The 14,821-nt window shown below is 42.6% G+C and overlaps 1 protein-coding gene across 1 annotated transcript in view; it reads right to left on the bottom strand.

Annotated features, from left to right (window-relative positions):
* Window positions 1–13,210, bottom strand: part of LOC133114037 (voltage-dependent T-type calcium channel subunit alpha-1H-like) — a 59,882-nt gene extending 46,672 nt beyond the window's left edge. Inside the window, 4 exon segments of the mRNA XM_061223233.1 lie at window positions 311–405; window positions 1,974–2,107; window positions 3,516–3,612; window positions 13,179–13,210. Of these exon segments, the coding sequence (XP_061079217.1) occupies window positions 311–405; window positions 1,974–2,107; window positions 3,516–3,612; window positions 13,179–13,195 (343 nt within the window). The 5' untranslated portion in view covers window positions 13,196–13,210.
* Window positions 13,211–14,821: the final 1,611 nt, after the last annotated feature.

The following is a 14,821-nucleotide window of genomic DNA, read 5'->3' as shown; positions in this document are numbered from 1 at the left end:
GAAAGGTTTGGTGAGTTCAGGATTTCCGTTAGTGAAATGTACTGGCCAAAATGTGCTTTGTAAAGAAACACTTTTGGGTAGTGTGTGTAGTCTGTGTGTATGTGTGTGTGTGTGTGTGTGTGTGTGTAGTGTGTGTGTCTGTGCATGTGTTTGTGTAGTGTGTGTGTGTGTGTGTGTGTGTGTGTAGTGTGTAGTCTGTGTGTGTGCGTGTGTGTAGTGTGTGTGTGTGTGTGTGTGTGTGTAGTGTGTAGTCTGTGTGTGTGCGTGTGTGTGTGTGCGTGTGTGTGTGTGTGCCATGGCGGTCACTCACTGGGGACTCTATTGATGGCGCGGAGGGGGCGGAGCACACGAACGGTGCGGATGGCTGATGTGGCGTAGTGGCCTTCCAGCGAGTACTCCAACATCCTGGAGAGAAGCACAGCGCAGCATGAGTCCAACCAATCACAAGGCAAGGACCGCCAATCCAGCTGACATCACTTCCTGTTTCACAAACCTGCAGGGCTTCCCCTGGTGAGAGTACACTGAAGAGAATTTCAAAACAGCAACATGTTAACATCTGCTCTCCAAAACTATAAATGGCACTGTTACAACACATGTTACATTAATACAACAAGTCTATCTCTTAATCTGTCCACTTAGCTACTCCATAACACCGTATTATTATCAGATCCAAAGGCTGCTATTATGACAATCATAGTACAAGTTATGATAAAGGCTGTATCATAGTTATAATCATCTTGATTATAATTTCACTTGTGAGAAATTCCCTTCCCTTAAAGGAGTGATCCCATTCCCTCTGCTTATTATTTTGGCAGTAAAAATGTATTTACACTCAAAAGGTAATGAGTAAAGATCTTTATGCAGCCAATTACAATTATGAAATAGTACAGAACAGAAAGAGACTTTTCTTTGGCTCTGTATTCCAGAAAATTGTCCTGTACCTTCATAAAACAGCAGTCCTACATATTGCCAGAAGTTATTAAGTATTAAGCTGATGTTTAAATGATAATGATCGTCCAAAGACAAACACAGTTTCACTGGCGACTGCAGAAGCCTATGCATATTTTCACCTCATCATTATTACATTTGAGTTTGAATTTTGAATGTACTTGAGAAAGCATCTGAATTAAGTGTAACTGCAACCTTATTTCAGTAAAATGTTTTGGTGTAAAACTTTTTAACAGCCTTTCAGTTTCGCCATGCACAAAAACACATAAAATAAGCTTTTCAGGGAATGTGTGAGTCCCGGCAACACCACAATGTTTCATCAACATAAGAAAAAAATTAAATGAGAGAGAGAGAGAGAGAACATGAGAGAGAGACAAGCAGTGAGTGTGAGAGTGAGAGAGAGAGAGAACGAGAGAGAGTGAGAGAGTGAGAAAGAGGGACTGAGAATGAGAGACAGGGAGTGAGAGAAAGAGTGAAAGAGAGTGAGAGAGAGAGTGAGAGAGAGAGATAGAGATATTGATTTAAGGTGTTTGATTACTGGGGAATTGCCACCCTCCAAGCACAGGTACTTAACCCAAACTGCGTGAGTAAACACGCAGCTCTATAAACGGTTTGTATGTTGAAGGAATGCAAGCGGAGCAGGCACACGCAGAGGGGGGTAACTCCAGGTGCCCGAGTACCTGCCCCTTTTGCCCCAAGTGGCCAATGTGCCCCTTTGACTTGATTTAAGTGATAGAAAGTGCATTATTACTGTTGCTATGATTAATTTTCATTCACTCATGGGGGTAAAATATATTCTGTACAATAACTGGGTGTGGTCTAGGTTGCTGAGGCTGTTTCCCATGAACAGGCCCTGTGGAGCCCTGCTGCTCAGCGCTGACTCCAGAGAGCGTTTTAGCCCACCGCGGCGCACCATTAGCCTTCCCATCAAATCATACACACACGTGTGAGAGTGTGTGTGTGTGTGTGTGTGTGTGTGTGCGTGTGAGTGAGTGTGTGAAAGAGAGTCAGAGAGATGTACTGACCCGGCCATGACGATGAAGAAGTCAAGCCAGTTCCATGGGTCGCCCAGGTAACATTTAGACCCGAAAATCCCTAGCGCCAACATTTTGAGGACCATCTCCACAGCAAAGAACGCAAAAATGAAGTCATCAAAAACCTGTGGAAGAGCAAAGTCAGACACAAAGGATCACCTGGAGCCACATTAAACAGGCTGCAGTGGCAATGCTACAATCAAACAGCATCTCCCCAGCCTATTACACAGTCTAAAAGATGATTTGTTAAAAACAACACATAATGTGTCATTTTTTTAACACATCTCCACATCTAGTTAAGGACAACACATTTTCTGCTACTTTTAACACAGTCTTCCTTTGTAACACATATATTGTATAGTTGTCACACAAAAGTAGTTAGTAGTAAATTGTCAAAGACATGAATTTCAAATTAATCTCCAAAGCTAAACAAAGACAGTCGACAGTAAGTGTACCTCCAAACCATTAACAATTACACATGAAATTGACCCCCCCCCCCCCACTCACAAAAAAATACACAGGTATAAGCATCCCCCCTTCACAATTACACATAGACAAAGGTGAACCCAACCCCCTACCACTACACACACTCATGTACAGAAAGACACACACACACTTACGCATGCACAGACATGCATAGACACACACACACACTCACGCAGACATACACACTCACACACACGCATACTCACGCACAGACAGACACACACACACTCACGCGCGCACACACACACACATACACATGCACACACACACACTCACAGACACACATACACATACATATACACACTCATGCACAGACACACACTCATGCACGCAGACACACACAGACAGATACACACACACACACACACTTGCGCACAGACAGACACACTCACGGACAGACACACACATGCACACACACACACGCACAGACAGACACACACAGAGACACACACTTATGCACAGACACACATGCATACACACACACTCACGCACGCACGCACAGGCAAACACACACACAAACTCACGCATACAGACACACACTCATGCACAGACATACACACACCCACACGCACACACACACATACACTCGCACAGACACACATATGCACTCACGAAGACACGCACACGTACATACACTCACGCAGACACAGACACATACTCACACAGGCACAGACACGCGCAGAAAGACACACAGACAAGCGCAGACACACACACAGACACACACACAGTCATGCAGACACACACACGCATGCACAGACAAACATACATACACATACACACCAACACAAACGCACACACACTCACGCTCGCACAGACACACGCTCACGCATAGACAGACACACACACACACACAGACGCACAGACACACACTCACACACAGACAAGACACACACACCCACTCACACACACTCACGCACAGGCAGACACACAAACAGACAGACAGACACACACACACACACACTCACACACAGGCAGACACACAAACAGACACACACACACACACTCACACACAGGCAGACACACACACACACACAGACACAAACTCACCTGCAGGATGGTGGACCATTTGAACTCACAGGGCTGGAACATTCCCAGGGTCACACAGTTCAGGAGGATGACCAGCATGCTCATGTACTCGAACCACGTGCACAGGAGTCAAGGACAACCACAAGAGACAACCCACCGACACCTCAGCAAGCCTACGTGTATTTAATTTCAAAATTAAATACACACATTAAATTAGAAAATACTGTGTTTTCGTTCATTACAACACATCTAACTACCAATGTATCCAACTACTCAAAAAGATAAATAACTGCAACGTTCCTGCTAAAGCATAGTTTCATGGAAACGGATTACTCGTAACAACATTCCATGTTTAGATCATGGAGAAGTGGTAGAGTAAGGATGTGGTCCATCTGCAACAACATAGCACCAACATGGAGCAGTCAGATGATCCATGTGAGAATAGAGATCAAACTGTGAGAGGAGGAGGAAGAGGAGGTGGAGGTGGTGAATGGAATGGCAGACGACAAGTACTCCTTCAGAGAGGTGGCCTTGTTTCTCGTCATAAATAAACAAGGCCACAAGATGCTTGTTTGCAATTGTAAAAAAAATAATAATAATTTTACTGTGAAACAAACCCATAGTATGTTATAATTATATACATTATATATATTTTAAATATAGAGTATACATTATTCTCATTTTTTTTTCAATGATTCCACTCTCTTCTACTGTTTCCACTATTCCCTTCATTTAGAACCACAAAAAGACCAGACTGAAACATATATCAAGTATTTTTTTAAGTATACAGTAAACAACTAAAAAGTAAAGCTATAGGTATCTTTTGTGTGGGCAATCTAAACAAATGTTCCCATCGTATTTCATGAAAAATGAGGAATTTGAACCAATGAGTTTGGAAGTGCAAGATTTCTTCAAAGATATGAATGCACAGTGCATGATTTGAACAGGCGAATGGGCTGTTACAAGTGCTTACCATTTTGAGTGTTGCATCTAAGTTTTAGAAAATTGAGCAGAAGCTTGTGAAATTAGGGTCGAAGTCATTGTAAAACATTGTAATGTGACAGCCTGTAAATGTAAATGTGACTGCTCCATGTTGTCGCTATGTTGTTGCAGGTGGATACACATCCTTACTCCTGCTCTTACCACCATGTAAAATCAATCATCAGTCATTTGACCACCAGCTCAAACGTGTACGTCGTCAAAAAAGGTTGAAAACCTTTGTGACAAAGGATGGTGATGCAATATTACATTCAATGATAATGTTGTAAAATTGATCCTGTTCCAAAGAAAAAAAAGTGTCAATCGATAAATTTATCCTAAAACATTCGTGATATGATCTAAACATGGAATGTTGTTACAAGTAATCTTTTTCCATAAAACTATGTTTTCGGACTAATGTTTCAGTTATTTATCATTTTGAGTAGTTGGATACATCGGTAGTTAGATGTGTTGTAATGAATGAAAAGACAGTATTTTCACATTTAATGTGTATATCTGATTGTGAAATGCTAATACTTTGAATGTTAAGTTGTATCATTGTGAACAAGTGATTTGGTTCAATGAACAAATTATTTTTGGTTTATGTATATTGTACCCAAGCAATTGATGTTTAGAAAGAGTTAAGAGTTGGAAAATGTGCATTTTGATTATCCCTTTTGAGTTTTGTGTCTATAGTTCTGAAAAATGACCTCAAGGTAGTGTCAAAGTGATTGTAAAAAACTGTAATAAACCTGGCCTCATTTACTGAGAATCTATGATACAAAATAATGTAATGTATGGATAAAGGCAGTATATGAATGCCAACCATTTATTTATAAAACTTTTTTTTTTTTTTTACATTTTCTGGGAAATTATTATTGAGGTCAAAGACAACCATTTTTATTTGTGCTGCAGGATGGCATATGATGGACCACATCATGACCAACTACCAACTCTAGGTGTGATATCTGCACCTGAATTGTTTGTGTTTAGGGATCATTTTTAGGTGAATGTGACATTTCGATATCAAATGTCATCGGTGTAGTGTGCATTTCCAGTTATGGGTCAGTTAAGCAGCAGGCCAAAGCTGGGAAAAATCCTGCTTCCAAATAACAAAGTGTGGAGAGGACATGGCTAAGCCACTCATCCTGGAAGTGAGAGCATTACGGTATGTCTGAAAATTAAACCTCAAAAATGAGAAAAACAGAGGGGAAAAGAGGGAAGGGGGAAGATGAACACACTCAGAGGGAAGGGGGAAGATGAACACAGACGCTCAGAGGAAAGGGGGAAGATGAACACAGATGCCCACTGACGTTGTATCTGACTAAGGGAGATAACGCCAGGCCTTTAGCCTTCGCTGCCCCGTGCTCCTTTCATGGAGTCTGAAATCAAGGTTTTCAGGTGATCTAACGCACTCAGCCATGTAAAACTCAGCTGTCTGCAGGAAGGCACACAGAGAGCACTGCACTGGATTACATAACTAATCAGGCGTCTTCACTCCAGACTGACAGGCTCCAACAGGTTTACACCAACAGGGCAGAATTAATGCGGCCTTGTTTATCAGGACTCAAACTGCCACTCTTCAAGAAAATGACCCAGTTTAAATATGTTTTAAATAAGAACACTCTGTAGCCATTCCACATTCAGAACACAGAACCACAACAACACAACATCCTTTTACATGCACTGAAATATTCATCAGTAGAACCATCCCCACCTCTCTTTATTTAATACAGACCACCCACAATGTATAATGATTTTGGAATTAATTAAATTAAATGGGTATTCTTCCCTCCCCTTTACAATGAGGCCTAGAGGACCTTGACCTTCCCTGAGCCATCAATCTGTCCTATTCAGGCCAACAGCCGTTATGGAAACAAACCAATTACCTGCATTAAGCTTTTGCCTCCTGAAAAAGAGCATTTAATATTTAAACAAATACATGTTTTATGCTGAAAAGCTGCAGGGTGTAGATATAGTGGTTAGTGGGGACTGGGACTTTGGCTGCCATGCTTTTCTGTTCTTTTGCTTTTTTTTGCTTATGCATCTGAAATAAATATTTGGCATGAGCAAGCTTGTGAGAGCGCACATTCTTCCTCGCCTGATGTCTGCCAGCACGCAAACTGTGAAACAAGACCCAGAGAGGACATATTGTGATGTTGGAAATTAAACAGATTTCTACACCGGAGGAACTAAGAGACTGGTCACCGTTTCATTGCCATCTGAAGAAAATCATCATCAACAACATGTTGTTAGTTACATCCTAGGACACGAGTTCCTTAAGCAGGAAATAAGTAGCAGTCATTACTGAGCTGTGAGCAGCTTCAGACAGTGTTGCTGTTTGTGAGAAAAGAAAACCAAGAGAGTTAAATACATTAAATAATTTGCTTCACTTACAGTTGATTAGACTAAGCAGGAGACAATCCCACCGGGAGCAATGTGGGGTTAAGGGCCTTGCTCAAGGGCCCTACAGCTGTGTGAATCGTGGTTTTCTACAGCCACTGACCCAAAGACAGCCCCTACTTTGCGCAATTTAAACTTTTCCCCCACATTCTACTGTGACATGTGCATGGTTTTTACTTTACAATCAATGTTTATAACTTAAACATTTGAAATATACCTTCTGACAGATTGGTTAAGCATGTATACTCTTTTTAATTTGGAACATATATGACCTCAAAAAATACTTCATCAATCAATGTGATTTCAGTGACTTTGACCGTGGAATGATTGCTGGCGCCAGACAGGGTGGTTTGAGTATCTCAGAAACTGCTGATCTCCTGGGATTTTCACACACAACAGTCCCTACAGTTTGCAGAGAATGGTGCGAAAAACAAAAAAAGCATCCAGTGAGCAGCAGTTCTGTGGGCAGAAACGACTTATTAACGAGAAAGGTCTGAGGAAAAGGCCCAGACTGGTCAAAGCTGACATGAAGGTGACAGTAATACAAATAACCACACATTACAACAGTGGTATGCAATAGAACATCTCTGAACACACAACACATCAAACCTCTATGTGGATAGGCTACAACAGAAGACTTAATAAGTCTAAAAAATAAGTCTAATAAATACCAAACAAAGTGCTCACTGAGTGTATGTGTGGGGACATATATGGTAAATGGAAAATTGTGGGCATTCATACAGCGCCTTTATCGAAAGCGCTGTAAAATTGATGCTTCTCATTCACCCATTCATACACCAACAGCGATTGGTTGTATAATTTATCACTATTTCCATTTTTTCAGTTGCTATCTTGCCAGCCTTTTTCTGAATCAGCTCCAGTGTGTTATTTTCCTATGTTACCCAGAACTACTTTCATCTCCCCCCTATGTGGTAAGGGGTGCAGTGAACACAGCCAGCTAGATTGACAGCTGACATTAATTAGTTAGCTGAAAGTGCTTAGCTGAAAGACTCAAACTCTGAGATTAACCTGGATTTTTGACGCTGCTAGCACTGCAGAAATCAGTATGACCACTTGATAAATGATTGATTTCTCTCAGTAGGAGTACTGCAGATTGTGGATTTGTGGGGCTGAAATTAAGATTTGATACTTATAGCTTGTGCAATAGCAAGTTGAAGACTCTTCAACTCTACTATTATTATTACCGTGCCTGCTGTGATAATATCACCCTGTCACATCATGTTGTCTACCGAACTACCGAGTTCAACTGTGAAAAATTGAATTACTACACAAAATCATAGACTGGGTTGCATTTTACATTGCCAATATGCACCTTATAACAGTGTCAAAGTGCTTTAGGCCGAGGTTTTCTGGAGTTGAGGTTCAGGGGGGAAGTGGGACAGACAGTCTGCTGGTGGGGTAACTGCGCTGGCCACCAAGCAGAAATACGCCGGAATATTCTGCAGCTGCTCTGAATGCTGGATATTTCTGTATCTGGGGCAATCAAGCCTCAAAGCTCTGACTCAGCTGCAGAATATGAAACTGTAGACCTGAGAGCTACTGCAGTTTGGAGGAGGGCTGCACAATACATGAATCACTGTCTTTTTTAATAAGAATAAACACCACTATGCCAATCATTGGCCTAATTCTCACCTGATGTGGGAGTACACCACCAAACCAAACACGACCATAAACAGGTCATGTGAAATGCTTCCAGAAAAAGTCTCACCGATATCTGTATATATTGATAAGACAGCCAATCAGCAGCAAGGCCTTGCAGCCTCCATGTCATTGAAAAGAAACAAATCACATGATCACACAGAAGCTGTACAACCTTGCTGCAGATTGCCTGTCTTACCAACACCAATAGACATCAGTGATGTTTGTTCCAAGAAGCATATCACATGGCTTCTGGTGCTTGGTAGTTTACGACAGCATCAGATACAATAAAAAATGTTTTAAAAGAAGACAAAATGGCGGCGGTAATTCTTACTACACTAAACAAACTACAATATACACTGCGCAGCACTTGTTTGGAGTAGAAACATAATGGAGAAACACAGTGCTCCTTTCCTTCTCCAAAGTTCTGAAGAAGAGACCCTCAGGGTGTTAGCGATACCTCAGTTGGGCTAATCCTCAGTGAAGCCAGAGTGGATGTGACATCACGGTAGCGCAGCTCCAGGTCGCCACGGTGACGTGCAAATGTGCATCCACGCAGCAGAGTGCCGATGTGCCCTTTGACCAAACTCTGACCTGCTGAACTGGGTCCAGCAAAGTGCAGTGAAAACACACGGCCCAACTCTGTCAGTGTCACTCTTACTGCTATTATTCCTGTTCTCTGTCAGTGCTGCTCTTACTGATAATATTACTGTACATGATAGCATTACAAAAGAGTTCCACAGTTACAACTCCGAAAATGATTTCGAAAATGGTTTAGACAGAGCTTGGATTATTTAATATGAATTCAAATGTACTTATTTATTGTATTACTTTGTTTTAAGGCTTAACCTGAATGGGACAGCATATATTTTCAAACCTTGTAAAACCTTTTGTGATTCAAAATATTAATTACAAATATGTATATTAATTTCATGGAATATTAAATCGGAGCCGCTTGATGTTTATTACATCAAACCATTAGAAGTACAGAGCAGCATGAAAACAGCCTGACAATACTGAGAAACCCTGTGTGCCAAACACATACATGTCATACAGGACAACAGCCTGACAGTACAGAGGAATACAGGACAACAGCCTGACAGTACAGAGTCATACAGGACAACAGCCTGACAGTACAGAGTCATACAGGACAACAGCCTGACAGTACAGAGTCATACAGGACAACAGCCTGACAGTACAGAGTCATACAGGACAACAGACTGACAGTACAGTCATACAGGACAACAGCCTGACAGTACAGAGTCATACAGGACTAAGTGACTGGAAGCAGGGAGCAGGGAGGGGCTAACCTGTAGAAGGACAACTACGTCCTGGAACTTTGGTGCTTCCATACTGATTTGTCTTTTCCCATCTATGAATGCTAAAACATAAGGTCTGCATTTTACAATGCATATTTGAATAGATTCAGCATAATCTGAAGGTCAAAGGCATTGGCTGTACTTCTTTCAGGCAAGAGTATGCATTGGGGCCATGCAACATCAATCAATGACATCCAAACACAAACACTGCAGCCATAATCTGTGCAGTTTTTGGCACCTCTGTCCAGTAATCTCCTGGCAATCCTGGTTTTCTCTCCCTCCAGTGGTCTGGCTGTCTGTCAATCACCATGCGGACTGGAGACTGCAGCAGAAATCATTGCTTTGTGTGCCGAGTCCACAGTCAGGTCTATTACTGACGCCCTAGATAAAGACAGCTTCAGACAGTGTTGGTGTTTTTTGAGAAAGAAAACCAAGAGAGTTAAATACATTAAATAATTTGCTTCACTTACAATTGATTAGACTAAGCAGGGGACAATCCCACCTGGAGCAATGCAGGGTTAAGGGCCTTGCTCAAGGGTCCAACGGCTGTGCGGATCTTATTGTGGCTACAACGGGGATCGAACCACCAACCTTGCGGGTCCCTTAACCACTACACTACAGGCCGCACCCTCTTTCTCTCTTTCGGACACAAAACTTAATGTTGTTCACAGGAAAAAACAGCTGACTAAAGTTAGCAGCAGTGGTTATCTAACTGGGTCAATTGGGTATGTGCCTGAGGTGCTTATTTGGGGCAGGTGTACACACCACCTACTTACACAGCTGAGCAGGAGCACTTCTGGGAGAATTCATTATAGTTCTAGTTAGAACCTCCCCTCTTCATTTTAATGGAACATTTATTTTCTAAGAATGCGATGCAACACTTACGCAAAAACACAGATACACAAACTCACAACCTTCTGATTACTTGACCAGTCCACCAAATAACACCACAGGACAAGGCCTGCAACGACAGGGCACCATGAACAACATGTTGAGAAACACTGCTGTGACAACAGCACAGCCTAGCACAGCCACTGCCTCAAAGAACAGCATATTTCCACACAATCAGACAGCAGGTACCAAATTACATCACAGCGACTGAGCATGACCGTCCGTGTGAAGGGGCATTGAGAGTATGGTCACGTGTGCAAAGGGAAAGTCACACAGTCAGGCCCAACACTGAACACAAGCCCCTGGTTCTAGAGTGAGACCAAGCTCCTTCTCCCATCACACGGAGTCAGGCCCAACACTCAACAAGAGCCCCTGTTCTAGAGTGAGACCAAGCTCCTTCTCCCATCACACAGAGTCAGGCCCAACACTCAACAAGAGCCCCTGTTCGAGAGTGAGACCAAGCTCCTTCTCCCATCACACAGAGTCAGGCCCAACACTCAACACGAGCCCCTGTTCTAGAGTGAGATCAAGCTCCGTCTCCCATCACACAGCTCAGTTAAACACAAACCAAACTCCACAAAACGCAGAACTTTCAGAGGAACTCAGAGATATTCTGTATAACGGCTTTCATAACGACCATAGTTTGACCACGGACGGTAGCGGTGGTCACAGAACTGGGGCAGCTGGCTGTCGATCTGCCTGTCACACATGACGCATAACCGTCTGGAGGCTTCCGGGGAGGGGCCGGTGTGGTTGCACTACTGATCTCCTGAAACGTCAGCAAAGTCCCACACTGGCTAACTGCCCATGTTGGTACGGCAACCTCCTCTTGCAGCCAACATACCCACAGAAGCTTTTTATTTTATTTATTCATTATTGCATTACATAATTTATTTGCTGTGCAGGCATCCTCATCCACCAATCTACAATGGACACAGTGCTGGATGAAGCTAAATTTCATTGCTTCCATTGGTGCCCTGAAGCTTTTGACTGCAAATTTACCTTTTTCTCATTCCGATACACAGCACCAATGTAACAGCTTCCCACAGGAAGCCGGTGCTGAAAAACTGAATGACCTTTCCGTATGAGTTCTCAAATGTCTATTGAAATTTGACGTGGTTGCTCCCGCATCTTTTAATTTATTTTTGGCTACTTGGAATCATTTTGTCCGGCTTGCTGAGCCTGAAGTATTTAAATGCAACTGTAATCTGAGCGAGCGATGCTGCAGTGTAGGGTGTTGCTATGGTTGCAACTGAAAGATGCATGGTGTGGCATGTAAAACAACGTCGGGTGTGTTTTAACTAAGGAATATCTTTCATATAAATAATTGAAAAATAATAATTGGCTGTGACATTATTCACTTCGTCATTTCCATGATGGTATTTTCCAGACTCTTATTGTTCACAAGTCCTTATTGATGAGTCCGAGTCGAGTCTCAAGTAATTTTTGGACGAGTCCTAGTCAAGTCTGGACCCCATGTTTGTGCAACTCGAGTCCCCATCTCTGCCACACAGTCATACCAGTAAGTCTGGCAGTCGGAGGGTTGCCGGTGCGATCCCCCGCCCGGGCTGTGTCCAAGTGTCCCTGAGCAAGACACCTAACCCCTAAATGCTCCTGACGAGCTGGTCGGGGCCTTGCATGGCAGCCAATCACCGTTGGTGTGTGAGTGTGTGTATGAATGGGTAAATGAGAAGCATCAATTGTACAGCCCTTTGGATAAAGGTGCTATATAAATGCCAAACATTTACATTTACACTCCAGACCACATGATAAAGAGTTTAATTAACACGGAACAGTTTACTGTGTTTGACCCCATTTCTCCTTGTTTTACGTTTGTCAGTCAAATGGACAAATTTCACATGGGAACAATTCGTAACCATCTTAAGTCAGCAAAGGAAAAACAGTACTTTCACTTAATTGCAAGCACCCAATTACCTTTATAGCTACAGTATTATGCTCTGCTAAAAACCACCAACCTTCCTCGGACACACCGGGGTTCTTCAATGAGAACATAATTATTTATCAGGCCATCCATTTATTAGGCCTATTTTTTTCCTTTGCAGTTGGATTTGGCCTCGTAAAATTTCAAATCAATTGTTCTTTACTTATAAATAACAGTTGTACTTGAACTTGTAATTGGCCTCAGCAGGAAGTTTTAAGTGATCCATGATCTATGGTTAAATAAAATAGCAACCCTCTGTGGCATACACATTTAAATCGCAGAACTAATATGCATTAATGAATCAAGCTTTTATGGAAGAGGCAGTCTCCATCAAATGCCTGCTTGTCTGCACACTACAATCGAATACAAGTACTCAATTTTCAATATCCATCCTCGGGCGTTCTCGGCGCACCAAGCGATTAACACTCCTTAATACAAACTGCGGCACGAGGCTAGAACAGCTGCGCGTGCGAGGCGCAGCGCAAAGGATATGGGTTACAAACCACCATCAGACACCAGCTACGAGGACGCGTGGTCTGTTTAACGCAGAAGAAGACCACGGGAGCGAGGGCAGGATAGGGAACCTGCTCCTCGTCATCCGAGACCAGATCTGGGGTTGGATCGCGTCCGCCGGATTCCCGAAATACAGTCCGGTCGGGAATAGGAATTCTAGTTGTTCCCCCTTCTTCGTCATCCCTCAGGGTTTCACCCTGACCCGGGCCATGATCCGATACCGGTTTAGGTGCCGTCACCTCCTCGTCATCAGTCATGATAGTGCAGCTGGTAATGGGGCCCTGTAATAGCGCGGGTGAGGGTCAAACAGCATCGTGATATACGGGCTTTATTTTTCAAACGAATCCATCGATAGCATCATAAGACAAAAAGCACGAAAATAAAACGTAGCCTACCATAAAACATTAAAATGTAAATTAATCTAATACATTCCGTAAATTAAATGGAAATGTTTACTTCGTAAAAACGAAAATGTTTATTTTTTGCCATGAATGAAACAATGGGGACGATAGACGTTTGGTCACCTCTTACAACTGACTGATGAACACCAATCGAAGAAGTGCAGAACAGTCATTCAAAATGTACCTTACAGTTGTGGAGTGACAAGTTCCTGTAACCATTGCGTTTGGTGTCAATGCACAGTAATCCCTCCCGAAGCGAAGCAGTCTTTTATCGCAATCCATCTGCACGCTCCCAATGGGGTTTTTTTTTCTTTCTTGCTTTACATTTTACGTAGGTCCAGATCAACTCATAAGCGAGTGTAATGAAAAAAAAGAAATCACGCGAAGTTGTCTGTGCCGTGCGAATTCTGAAAATCGTATCCATTATCAACAAATTGGCTGCACCATTGAAAGCGTCTGTATCCACCGCGGTTCCTTCTCGTTCTGAGATTCCAAACTTGTGTTTTACCGAGAGCTCGGGCACGTGATGCCGGGTCGGAGACCGTAAAGAGTCAAGACTCCTGGGGATTCCGGCACCAGCGACCCAATGGCTGGGGTACATCACATGTGGCACTTCATGCTTGTTTTAAAATATAAAACAACCGCAAATATTTAAAACGAGTTTGTATGTTCAACATTCTTACACAGTGGAGAAGGATTCCGTAAAATCTGTGTAGCCTGCGCTGTTTGTATATTTTACCTCGTTGGAGATTTCGTTTAAAAACGCCTGCTACGCATTCAAATTAGACACGGAATAACGAAGAGCTAAAATAAAAAATATAAATATTTATATTTACTGCGACGTGCGTGCTATTACCTGGGCGTATATTTTCAGTATGGAGGAACCCGCGTGCGTAAAAGGACTGGCCGCCCACTGCTAAACTGAAGGGGATCATTCGGGTTAGCCTGATCGGTAGAAATAAAGACAGCGAGAACAGCGCAACGAATTTCTGAAAAACGAGCTCGTTTCACAGCTGACAAGACTCCCTGGCCTCGTTTCCTACCGCTTTCTGCACCTCCGCTTTTGGAGAAGAGACGAGCATGCAACTATTTAGCACATTATAAAGACATCAATTAATATTCCATTACACAAAGCGCATTCTTAAAATTCGTTATTATTGCGAATAAGTTGGTGTTGACGCTGTTTTAATTGAGGAATGATCATATATATCAGTGGTTCTT

This window comes from Conger conger, chromosome 16 (genome assembly GCF_963514075.1).
Source record: "Conger conger chromosome 16, fConCon1.1, whole genome shotgun sequence".
Lineage (NCBI taxonomy): Eukaryota > Metazoa > Chordata > Actinopteri > Anguilliformes > Congridae > Conger > Conger conger.
Note: the sequence above shows the minus strand (reverse complement) of the source record. Positions and strands in the feature narration are given on the sequence as shown.